The sequence below is a fragment of the Solea solea genome, chromosome 16 (genome assembly GCF_958295425.1).
Source record: "Solea solea chromosome 16, fSolSol10.1, whole genome shotgun sequence".
NCBI classification, from domain to species: domain Eukaryota; kingdom Metazoa; phylum Chordata; class Actinopteri; order Pleuronectiformes; family Soleidae; genus Solea; species Solea solea.
Genome location: NC_081149.1, coordinates 25,080,400 through 25,091,721, shown reverse-complemented (window position 1 = coordinate 25,091,721; position 11,322 = coordinate 25,080,400). Strand labels below are relative to the sequence as shown.

Here is an 11,322-nt window from a genome sequence, read left to right as displayed (position 1 = left end):
CGAGAGGAAACGGCTGAACCTCTGCTGCCGACTAGTGGTCGGAGGTTTAATTCAATATCAGGATGTTAAATACGAGCGTGTTAAAAAGAACGCTGATTTCTTGTGACTGCAGCTGGAGAAAACGTTTGTCGTGGCCAGTGCAGGAAACAGTGTGGTAGCTTTTTTAAGACGCTAGCTCAGGTGCTAACAAACAAACAGAAGGCAATGAACAGTGTCGTTATCGTCGTGTTCTTTATTGATCCTGCGTGGACGACAGCGTTCTCCACATACAAACACAAACTCAACTCTACTGTGACATTAAAGGGATAGTTCAGGTTTTGTTCCTTTAAACTGTTTGTTTGAGGTACTGACACATTCACTCACTCACTCTCCCACACCAAAGTTGATCCACTGCTGCCTCCATCACATTTTTCCAATTCGGCATTTGATTTAAACTTTAGACTTAAATTAGTGACACAGAGTGACCACACGAGGCAGCAGTAGACCAGCAGCTCCTGTGTCCCCGCCAGCTAAAATCACTGATTTTCTCTGTGGGCTTTGGTGTGGGAGAGTGAGTGGTTTACACACGTCTGTCTAACAGTGAGATAACGACGTGATCATGTGATGTAGAGATGTTTGGTTCTCGCCGTCAGAACCCTACACAAACTCACTTTAAAAAGAAAAAAAACACAAACTGTGACTTTAAAGACTGAAAAAGGAAAATAAAAGGTGTTGTCAGCTCAGGTCAAAGGTCAAAGAATAAACAGCAGTCACTCGTTACGACACAGACACTGAGGTCAACATCAAAGCACCTGCTCAGAATACTGACGGTAATGAACCTTTCAAAATAAAAGCCTTACAGTGTCTTCAACATCAGAGGAAACCAATGATCAAAGCAATAATCAACGACTTTCTTTTTTAAACGTTGTGGTTACAGTAATAACGACGCGTTAACAAGCCAAACTAATAATAGTTATCACTCCTGTGTTCACTAATAATAACAATAATAAAAAATTACAGTTAAAAAAATGAAAGTGACAAAGAAAGAAAAACGTGAACTCCGTTTTTTAAATGAATCATGGTTAACGTTCAAAGTCCCTGCCGATGCGCTCGCATCATAACTATAGTTTTCATCTGCTCCAGCTTCTATTTACACACTTATGTACAGCAGCAGCAGCGCCCCCCACTGGACACGTCGTGTTTACACTCAAACTGTCGCTGCTCATCAGGGGGAGGAGCCAAAAACAAACAACAAAAAAACACGAGTTTCAGTTCACGTGGAAAATCGTCGCAGTTCATCACGTACGTCAGCAGAGGGGAGGAGGAGGAGGAGAAAGGAGCAGGGAGGAGGAAGGAGGAAAGAGGTGGCAGTCCCTCCTGAAACAGATGTTTCCACAGTACGTGATTAATCTGTGACCAGATTAATAATCTGTCTGCTTTGCTCTCGGTGAACAGCCACGCCGCGGTTTCTCATTATCTTAAGAAACGAGAATTATCTCCGGGAGATAACGAGACATTATCACAACGTAACAGATTATTTGATCTCATTCACTCGAGAAAATGAGAATTATCGTGATGACGGATTATTCGTTTCACCATCTCCAGAAAACAAACCTCATGTTTCCTACGTTACGAAACAGACAGTGAAGTAAACGGAGACAGCGACACAAAAACAACGAAGCCGTCACTAAACTCAAAAAGTGACTTTGAGGGTTTGGAACTCGTTACTTTCTCAATGTTTCAGTGTTGTTGCTCAAAGACACGTTGGCAGGAACAAACCTGTGCGTTGGCGACTCGCCGTCATGGAACGACTGCTACAGGGTCAAAAACAAAAGGGGGAGCGGCAACAGTGATGCTGTGGTCTTGTGCAGAGTTAGTCTCCGCCTCCGTCTGTCCATCTTCACGCCCCTGCACCACCCTCGCTGTTGATTGGTGTAGGAAATTGCGGCTCCTTACCGACTCCTCCCACCCTGCTCCTGAAAAAAAATAATAATAATAAAGAAGTGTCACATCACCATAATCGGAGTGTCACACGTCATTATCTGAGCGTCATATTATCACAATCTGAGCGTCACATTACCATAATCTGAGTGTCACACGACGTCGTCACACGTAGAGATGTAACGATATGAAAATTTCATATCACGGTTATTGTGACCAAAATTATCACGGTTATCAATATTATCACGGTATTGTTAGATGTGTTCAAAATGTTCCAAAAGTACTGAACACACACACTGAAATCTTTTAACCAAGTTTTATTTAAAAAAAGATATTTTATATTATTATTATTATTATTATTATCATTATTATTAATAATAATAATTATCATCTGACTGACTGACTGACTGACACACACACACACACACACACACACACAGGTCCTCACTCTGTGTCGGATAATAATTAAGTAGCAGCGGTCGTACACAGCATAAAAAATAAAATAAAAAAACACAGAAACAAACACATTTTGGTCTGCTACGGTACGTGTCGTCTGCACACTACTCGCTTTCGCGAGACAAACCATGACGTTTCCCACTATTCCGAAATCCCGTTTTTGTCGACTTACTCGCTGATAGCTGTGTGTGGTGGTCACGGAGATGGCTCATCATATTGGAAGTGGCTTCGCGGAGATTTTTTCAATTATTTTACCCTCAACATCGTTTAAAAATACAAAATATGCACAGACTTCTGATCTTACGGGGGGTAATCTCTGGAGCGCAGGTGGCTTCAGCCGTGTTGTCGCTGGACAGACAGTGCAAAGTGCGCATGTGCGCCCGCTTCTGAGCGAGTGCCGTTCAGGTGCTGCTGCTTCTCCAGAAAATGAGCAGTATCACTGTGAGTTTTTCGTTAATCAGTTGCGGTAATCAATCACGGTTTTAACGATAATTAAAATTTTAAACGGTAGTACTAACCGTCATACCGGTAATCGTTACATCCCTAGTCACACGACGTCATAATCTGAGCACCACATGACGTCAGAACGTCTGCGCGGCATGCACTCACCTGTGGTTCTCAGAGCAGAGTGAGGCTGAGGGGGCAGGGCGGTCGAGGGTGAGGGGGGCGGGGTCACTCTGACACAAAGCGCACCTCTGGAGGGGGGGGCTTAACGGTGACTGGCTGGGATGTGCGGCGGGGGGGCGAGGGTTTGGGCTGGGCCTGCTGCTGCATCGTGTCATAGTAGGTCACACCACCGTAGGTCACCTGGGTCTGAGCCTGAAACACACACACACACACACGTTATGTGAAGTCTAACTGTATTCTCAGACGGACATCAATAAAACCTTCCATTTGACAATTTTTTTCCCTTAAATTTCCCCTTAACCATCAACTATGACGGTGGACCAACACGGTGATCATGTGACGTTCAGATTTACACCATTTTTGACATCGTAAGCACATGTTCACGTCTTTTTTTTGTCAGAATGAACATAAGTTTAATTAGTAAACAATTAAACACAACAGTTAAACAGTTCTAGCTGTCAGTATGAAACATACAAATAAAATGTATAACAAATATAAAAAAAATACTGCCGCAATACTCCAATAAGCAAAATATGTCTTAAATAAAAGTGCAATTGCAGCATTAACTTAAATTACAGCTCATGTCAAATACTGTAAACAAGGTTCTCAAATGAATAAAACAATGCTCAAATAAAAGTGCAGCATAAACAGCTCCAGCTTCATTCAATTTGTCAACTCTGTGCAGAAAGCAGAGCTCTTTGGGAACTGAATTTCTCTATGGACTTTGGTGTGGGAGAGTGAGTGTATCAAACTCTGAATGCATTCCTTGCCTTTTCTCAGCAGAACACACTTAACCTGAGTGTAACACAACATTTAACAACGTTGTCAAAACTGTGGACAAGATGACAAACTTACCTGTGGGGTTGGGTACATGGTGGGGTAAGGGAAGGTCATGACCCCTGGAGGAGGGTAGAAAGGTGGTGGCAGCAGTTGCTGTGGTTGCCCCGGTGATAGAGACACAGGTGGGCCTCCGTAGAGGGCGGGGTTAGCGATCGGGCCGCCTGATTGGTGTGGGTGAAGACCTGGAGAGAGGAAACGTGAGTGACTTTAGGTGAACTTTGACACATTTAGAAATATATAAAAGAGCTTCTGCACTGACTGGGGTGAGCGATGTGCATCTCAGGCTGGACCAGCATGCCTTGCGGTGGGATGGGGGCGGGGCCATCCCCGTGGGTGTAGATTGGTCCCTGGTACGACACTGAGACAGAGGGAAGACAACAAAGTTATCATGATCAGCAGTGGACACACAGACACACACACAGACACACACAGAGACACACACAGAGACACACACCGACACACACACAGAGACACAAACACACTTCCCTGAAACATATTGTAGTTTATGAATGTAAACAGGTATGAAATCATCCTCTCAGCGAGAGACAACAGTCTCCAGTAAACCTTCAGTTATACTGACCTCTGCTGGTGAGGACAACAAAGTGCAACACAGCTTTTCACACGCCTGCCCCTGAGAACGTGCCCACGTCTTTATCTCACGGCTATGCCGTGTTCACACCACGTTTTGTGACGTAGTGACAGCAGTGTGTTTCAAACACAACGATCATTTGTTCTCCCATGGTTCCTCTCTGTGGTGGGAACGTCTGCAGAGAACAAACAGTCGTCTCGCGTGGTTTACGACACGGCATGACGGCGAGACGTGTGAAAGTATCGCTGGAACCGTCTCTCGTAAACCACGTGAGGCGGCGGTTTCTTCTCCACAGACGTTTCCACAGCAGATAAAAGTGTCCACACAAAAACAATACATTTCCCCGAAGTTTTTATCATTCAAGAATAGAGGACGACTTACTGGGTTCGTAGTAGTGTCCCTCCATCACACCCAGGTGCATGGGCGGAGTCTGCTCAGGTACGGCTCTCTGTCGCTGGGAAGAGTAGCGTTTGGCTCGACTGGAGCCGACGCCGATCTCCTCCATGCTGGAGAACTGAGGGGGGGGGCCACCGGAGATGTGCATGGGGCTGGGGAGGCCTGTTGACGGACAGACGGACGGTGAGGTTCTGTAAGGACGGGGAACCGGCGCCTACCACGCAACAAACATCCACACCAAACAAATCAAATCTAGTGCTGTCCGATATTTAATCCCGAGCAAACGCATTAATGTCATAATTAATCACATTTTTATCTATTCCAAATGTCCCTTGTACAATAATAAGAGAGGCTGTGTATCACCCTGCACTGCTGTGAATAAATCGCCGTTCTCCAACGCAGACACAGTCCCGTGGTGTAACGAGCTAATGCGAGCTAAAGGAGCTAGCGGTCTTCGGTGGTCTCCTTACTAGGGTTGGGGGATCTGCCAGCCAGCTTGGTTGGTAACACTGCATACGTCATGACTTGGATGTGGGGAGTGTGTGGAGAAATGATCCAGGCTGAGTTGGATACGGAAAACCCACTTTCTGCACGACTCTGTCTGACAGACACTGAACTGAAATACCAGTGAACGTGGTCACGACGGCCGGCTGTCAGTAGTGCCGTCTCTAAATACACCAGATTCCTCTGCTAAATATTACATAGATAATAATTCATCTGTTAAATTTGAAGTCTTTTTAACTTTGTTATGAATCAGCTTCCACTCACCCCTCATCTCAGAACGCATGTACGACGTCGGGCTCTGACTCCAGCTCTGTCCAGCCAGACTGAGTCGGGCCACATCTTGGTCTAGCTCTGCCAGTCCTCGTCCTCCTCCTCCTCCTCCTCCTCCTCCTCCTCCCCCTCCTCCCCCGGTCCAGGCTCTCCCTCCTGCACTGCCAGGAGAGGAGGTGCTCCCGCCGCCCGTCGACTCCTCCATGGAGGGCTGTTTGCTGCCCAGGTCCGCGGGCCGCGAGCGAGTCCTGCGAGCCAGCGAGTAAGATTTACGCTCCACTGGCCGCTCAGTGGGAGGAGAAGCTTCCCGAGTGGCTGTGGCTGATGATGACTGAAGGGCGGGGTCAGAAGTGGAGGAGGCAGCTAATCCGGACACGGATTGGTCGGCGCCACCTCGCTCCTGCTGCTGTCGCCTTGGTGACTGGTAACCGCCCGACTGCGATGCCGTTGTCACGGTGCTCGTGCTCAGGTCCTGATCCTCAACAACCCCCCGGGTAATTGAACTGTTCTCAAAGACCACAGAGGAACCACCACGCCCACCAGTGCCACGCCCACCTTTGCTGACCACACCCCTGTCTCCCGCAGGCTCTGACTGAGCTTTGGGTCCCTGTCGCTCTCTGGGCTGCAGCTGGGGTGCGTTTGATTCATCGTTCTTGTGGTGCGACTGAGGATGTGAGTGATTCTGGTGCGGGGGTCTGCTGCGGGAGGAAGGCGCTCTGTTGTTGTTGTTGTTGTGTGGGCCGGAGCAGAAATGGACTGATGAGGATGACGTAGAAGAGGGTTGGATGGATGAAGGTGAAGGAGCTGCTCCTCGGCTCATACTCCCTCCTCCTCCTCCTCCTCCTCCGCTGCCCTGCCAGGATCGGACCGGCCGCTCTCCTCCCTCTCTCCACCGTTTGTCTCTGCTGGGAGACAAACTCTGTCTGAGGGAGACAAGGAGACGAGACAGCTCAGTCAAAACTCTGACAGATGTCAGCGGCTTTAAGTGGAAACTACTTTTTATTTTGTATCGTAGAGATTGAGCTCAAGCATCATCAGCAGAACACATTTATTATCCTTATGAGATACAGTTCATTTAAATTTAAATTAAACTTGTGGTTTTAACGCCTGGTTAAACTGGTTAAATGTGCAACGCGGTGTGAAACTAAAACATGTCACAGTAGCGCCCCCCGGAGGTGGACAGTAAACAAGTGACCAGAGAAAAATTTAGCATGTGACAACGAATCTTCCACAAAAAAAACACGAAGCTCTGTTGATGCCGTCACTGGTAAAGGATTCAGATTTGCGTTTCTTCACTTGTTGTTTTTATTCATAAATACCAGTAAATACAAATCATTATTCAATGATGGATCTTTTAAAAAAACATTAAACCTTAATGACAGAACTGCTTCAGAATCTGTCAGAAAAGCGTTAAAGGAGCGTGAAGTGGGAGCTCACCTGGGTCTGCGCTGCCTGTACGCCCGGTTTCCCGCTCCCCCGCCGTTCCTGATGTCATAACCGTAGATGGCGATGAGCTCTTCGCGGCTCTTGGGCGCTTGCTCCTCCTCCCTGAATTTGTCGTGCTCCCAGCGACCCTCATCTTTCCACAGCTTCCTGTTGCGACCTTTAGGTCTGAGGGAGGCAAAGCAGAGAAAGTTGAACTGACGGCTAAACATCCGTGATCAGTGATGTATGGCGATGGCGGTTCACGTCGTGTGCCGCCTGTACCTCTCCTCCTCTTGGGCGTGTCCTCTGACGTCATGCTCGAAGAAAAGCCCCTTCCTAGGAATGTAGGCCGGGTTTTTTCTGTCCTCGTCATCGTCCAACTTCTGGCCAGGTTTTACTACCGCCTTCGTCTCAGGATCATCTGTGGACTCCTGCACACGCGTGTTCAATCAGTCACAAGAGAACAGGAGACAGAGATATATGTTCATCATTACTACTGTGATAATCCACTTATCAGTTTTAGTGGGTTTTTTTTGAGAATTATAAAGTGGTGTCATTTTTTAGCCTCTTAAATGTGAATATTTTCTACTTTGGCGTTTTTCTTTGCTCCATAAAAACATTGGTTTGAGGACAAAAAGAACGTCATTTCCAAGTTTGACAAACACTGATCAACATTTTTGAAACATTTTATGAACCGAACAAAAAAATGAATCTGTAGATTATTGTATTAAAAGAATAGCGGCAGGGGGCGACAGCATACACTTATTCAGCTACTGTTCGACGTTGGTCATATCAGGGGATCTCAGCGTGTTTGCAGAAATCTGATCATACATATTAAATATATATATTATATATAATTTCAATATTTTAAAGCAACAGTCCGACTGTGATACGATCAACACAATCATGTAAAACCGGTGATTTGGGTCCAAATTTGAAATAGTGCCGCAACTAACGGCAATAATGCGTCCATGATTTTAGAGGTACTTTCTTGGTCCATAAGATGTTGATTTTTTGGTTTTGACAAACGTCAAAATGACGGCGTTCTCAAATGTCTCGCTTTTGTCCACAAACCAAAAATGTTTACTTTTCATAAATCCTTTGTTATATGGAGCAAAGAAAGCAGGAAATATTGCCATTTGACAGGTGACTCCAGTGTCCTGACTGAGCTCAGATCAGTTTCCCTGAAAACGGTGATGTTTGGGCCATGATTGTCAGCGACTCTCACCTGGCCGTCGCCGCTCTGTCTCTCTCCAGCCAGGTTCTCCTTCTCCTCGGCTTTGCTCTTATCTTTACCGTGTCCCCCTCCCTCCCTCTCTGCCGCCTCCTCCGCCTCCTCCTCTTCTTCCACCACCTGCTCCCCTTGCTCCTCCTGTGTGGGGTTGTCAGGAGCAGAGGGCTCAGGCTCGCTGGCTGCTGCTGGAGCCTCTTCATCACTGTACTGCTCTGCCTCCTCTTCCTCCTCCACTCCCTGCAGCAACACAGACAGACAATTATTAGAGATAAAAAATGCTGAATGTTTTGTTTTGTGACAGGATTTTTACTCTGATTTAACAACGTCAGGGTCATTGTGATTCTGTCATTCTTCAAATCAATGGACTTCAGACACTGGGGGCTGTTTTTTCCCCGTGATACAAACACAAACATGTGACTTATGAAGCAGTAGCTTTGGGTGAAAGTCAATCATTAGTTCAGATGAGCTGACAGAACGGTTCAGTCCTAGAGTCGCTGAACTGAAATACCAGTGAACATGGTCACGATCTCTAAATCCACCTAATTCCTCTGTTCAGTATTCACATTTTACACATTTGCTTTGCTAAATGTTGCAGGTGAACATTAATGTTTTCAGGATTTTTAAGTCTTTTTAACTTTGGTCTACAGTTGAACATTGTTGCTATGACGTCACACTCATGACTCTTCCGTGACGACACTCTCTGACCAATCAGAGGCCGGCAGTATGATGACGTCACATGCTAGTATCAGCTCAGCTGATTATATTTTATATATATTTTAGTATTTTACCTCTGAATGGGAGCCGTTTTCCTCAGGGTCTGCGCTCTCATAATCCGACAAGACAGCTGGACAAAAAACACGGACAGGAAACAGTCGTTTGTGACGTAGCAACAGAGTTTATAGCAGAGACGAGTGACACGTCTTAAACCAATGATCGTCTACACCTGCAGTCACTGATATGGCTGCTGGTCGTTTTTTATATTGCTGTTCAAATGTCTTACCTTCTCCCACTCCATCTTCACTCTCCTGCAAAGACACAGACAAAAAAATGGAATCAGCATTGCCACAAAAACATGAAAATCAACCAGGCGTGTGCCAACTAGTGATGATTTATTTTCTCCATTAATCGCACGATCGTTTTGGTTCAAAAATGTCAGAAAACGTTGATCAGTGTTTGTCAAACGTGGAATTGATGACGTTCTCCCAGGAAATTGTTCAGTTTTTAAATGATTTCTTTGTTTTATGGAACAAAGAAACCAAAGAAAACTTCACATTTAAGAAGCTGAAAAATCAGGAAAACCGAATCATCAATTATCAAAACAGTTGATTTGCGTATATCTGAGATTTTAGAGGCAGTCCGATATAATCCGATATTCGATATCAGACCGATATCCGGTGTTGTTTATTGATTCACATCAGCAATCCCATCCACAGATGAGTGCTGTTCTACCTGTGGTCAGAATTACAAATTGCATTTCATTTTTAGACATAAACATGCATTCATACAGCATACAACACAAACAAAAACACAAGATAACAGGTAATGAAAACAGTCAAGCCAAGTCCCTGCAACGCTGATGAGAACGACCACAGAGTTTAAGTTGGTGAAGTGTTATTTTCAGCTCACGCTGTTCAGTGACACTTTTACTTGAATTCCATTCCATCCTATTGTATTTAACCTGCTGTTTTCATTGTTAAACTTCATTTTAATACGACTTCATTGGGATTTAAATGCACTTGTCCATTTGTTGAGAGCTTGCATTCATTTTTAGTTCACATTCTATTGTGCAATTAAAGTCTCTTATATTTAACCTGTTACTTCTATGAAAACGTAATGATTAACAGTGTCCTTATGTCTGTTTAACTATATGCTTAGAGCAGATCGCTTTAATGATCTTTATTCAGTTTTAGTTCTTCTTAAAGTTTTATTCTGTATGACTTTTATTAATATGATGAACAAGTTGAGCTTCAAACGTCGCAAATAATGTTCAAAGCAAAGAAAGACAAGGGAGGATATGGACAACTTTACCAAGTATGCGTGTTTCACTCTCGGAGGTTAAATTATGGAACAGACTAACAGATGAATTAAAGTACGGGGGAACAGCAATGTAATCCGGGACGGTGATGGAAAAGGTTAAGTTTAAAGTCACACATATTCTTGTGTTGTTCCGAGAACATTCAGAACATTGTATAAAACACTGTTTAAATGTTTGGTGATGGGATAAAGTCTAGTGTTTAAGTGGAGTTTGTGTGTAACGGGAACAGAAGTTTATACTTCTGCCTGCTCCTTTTCAAACATGTGACGAGACAGAAACGTAAATGTTAAACATGTTTGTTTGAAATTAACCATCTAGCTATTTTTCTTCATCCGTACGTTGAACTAATTGTGTTGTTATTACTGTTTTAGTAATGAAATGTGTGCCCGGACTCGCAGGCTCCAGGTCCGGGCACGAAGCCATGGGCTCGGCGAAACTAACGTTAGCTCCCGGAGTTAGCGGCTACTCACACACTCGGACTCCACGTCGCTCTTCGCCTCGGGCCGGGCAACGGTCGCTTCTGCCGGCACCGGGTCTTTCGCCCGGGTCTTTGTCGCTGAGGAGCCCGACTTGACGCTGTCCGAACTCGAACCGGACTCGTCGTCGTCCTCGCTGTCCTGGGACGCGCGCCTCCTCCGTCTCCGCCGGTCCGCCATCTTAGAGATCGAATGGTTGGAAGCGGAAGAAGCAGAGGATTGTGGGTAGTCGCGTTCTTCTTCTCCTCCTTTTTTGTGTAATGGCGGGTGACGTGAAACGTTAAAGTGACATTACCGCCACCGCCAAAAATAGAAATGTTCAGATTTTCACCAATTTATCAGCCTTTTTAAATAATTAAAAGTAGTTTCTGTCATTTTTCAGCTTCTTAAATGTGAATATTTTCTAGTTTCTTTGATTTTTCAGCCTCGGCTTCAGCTTTTTCCACCTTCTAACATAAATCTAATATAAATAGTGATACCAAGGATAGTTCAAGTTAGTTAAGCCTCTTGTAAATTTCTCCACTGTGGGACAAATAAAGGATTATCTTAT

General features: G+C 45.0%; 1 protein-coding gene across 1 annotated transcript; it reads right to left on the bottom strand.

The window, feature by feature from the left end:
- Positions 1-207: 207 nt before the first annotated feature.
- On the bottom strand, positions 208-10,976 carry casc3 (casc3 exon junction complex subunit). The gene is made up of 12 exons (XM_058654036.1): positions 10,767-10,976; positions 9,262-9,286; positions 9,050-9,105; positions 8,256-8,498; positions 7,310-7,458; positions 7,040-7,213; positions 5,597-6,525; positions 4,814-4,990; positions 4,103-4,201; positions 3,859-4,025; positions 2,986-3,195; positions 208-1,955 (listed from the first exon to the last, which is right to left on the bottom strand). The coding sequence occupies exons 1-11, from the start codon at positions 10,950-10,952 to the stop codon at positions 3,049-3,051; spliced, it is 2,352 nt and encodes a 783-aa protein (XP_058510019.1). The 5' UTR covers positions 10,953-10,976; the 3' UTR covers positions 208-1,955; positions 2,986-3,048.
- Between the last annotated feature and the right edge of the window lie 346 nt (positions 10,977-11,322).

Bases quoted from the DNA above. Each gene is read 5' to 3' on its own strand.
- casc3 (XM_058654036.1), bottom strand. From the start codon at position 10,952: ATGGCGGACCGGCGGAGACGGAGGAGGCGCGCGTCCCAGGACAGCGAG. The intron at 6,526-7,039 runs GTGAGCTCCCAC...TGTCTCCCTCAG, and splicing joins TACAGGCAGCGCAGACCCAG to ACAGAGTTTGTCTCCCAGCA. The intron at 4,991-5,596 runs GTGAGTGGAAGC...GTCCGTCAACAG, and splicing joins CATGCGTTCTGAGATGAGGG to GCCTCCCCAGCCCCATGCAC.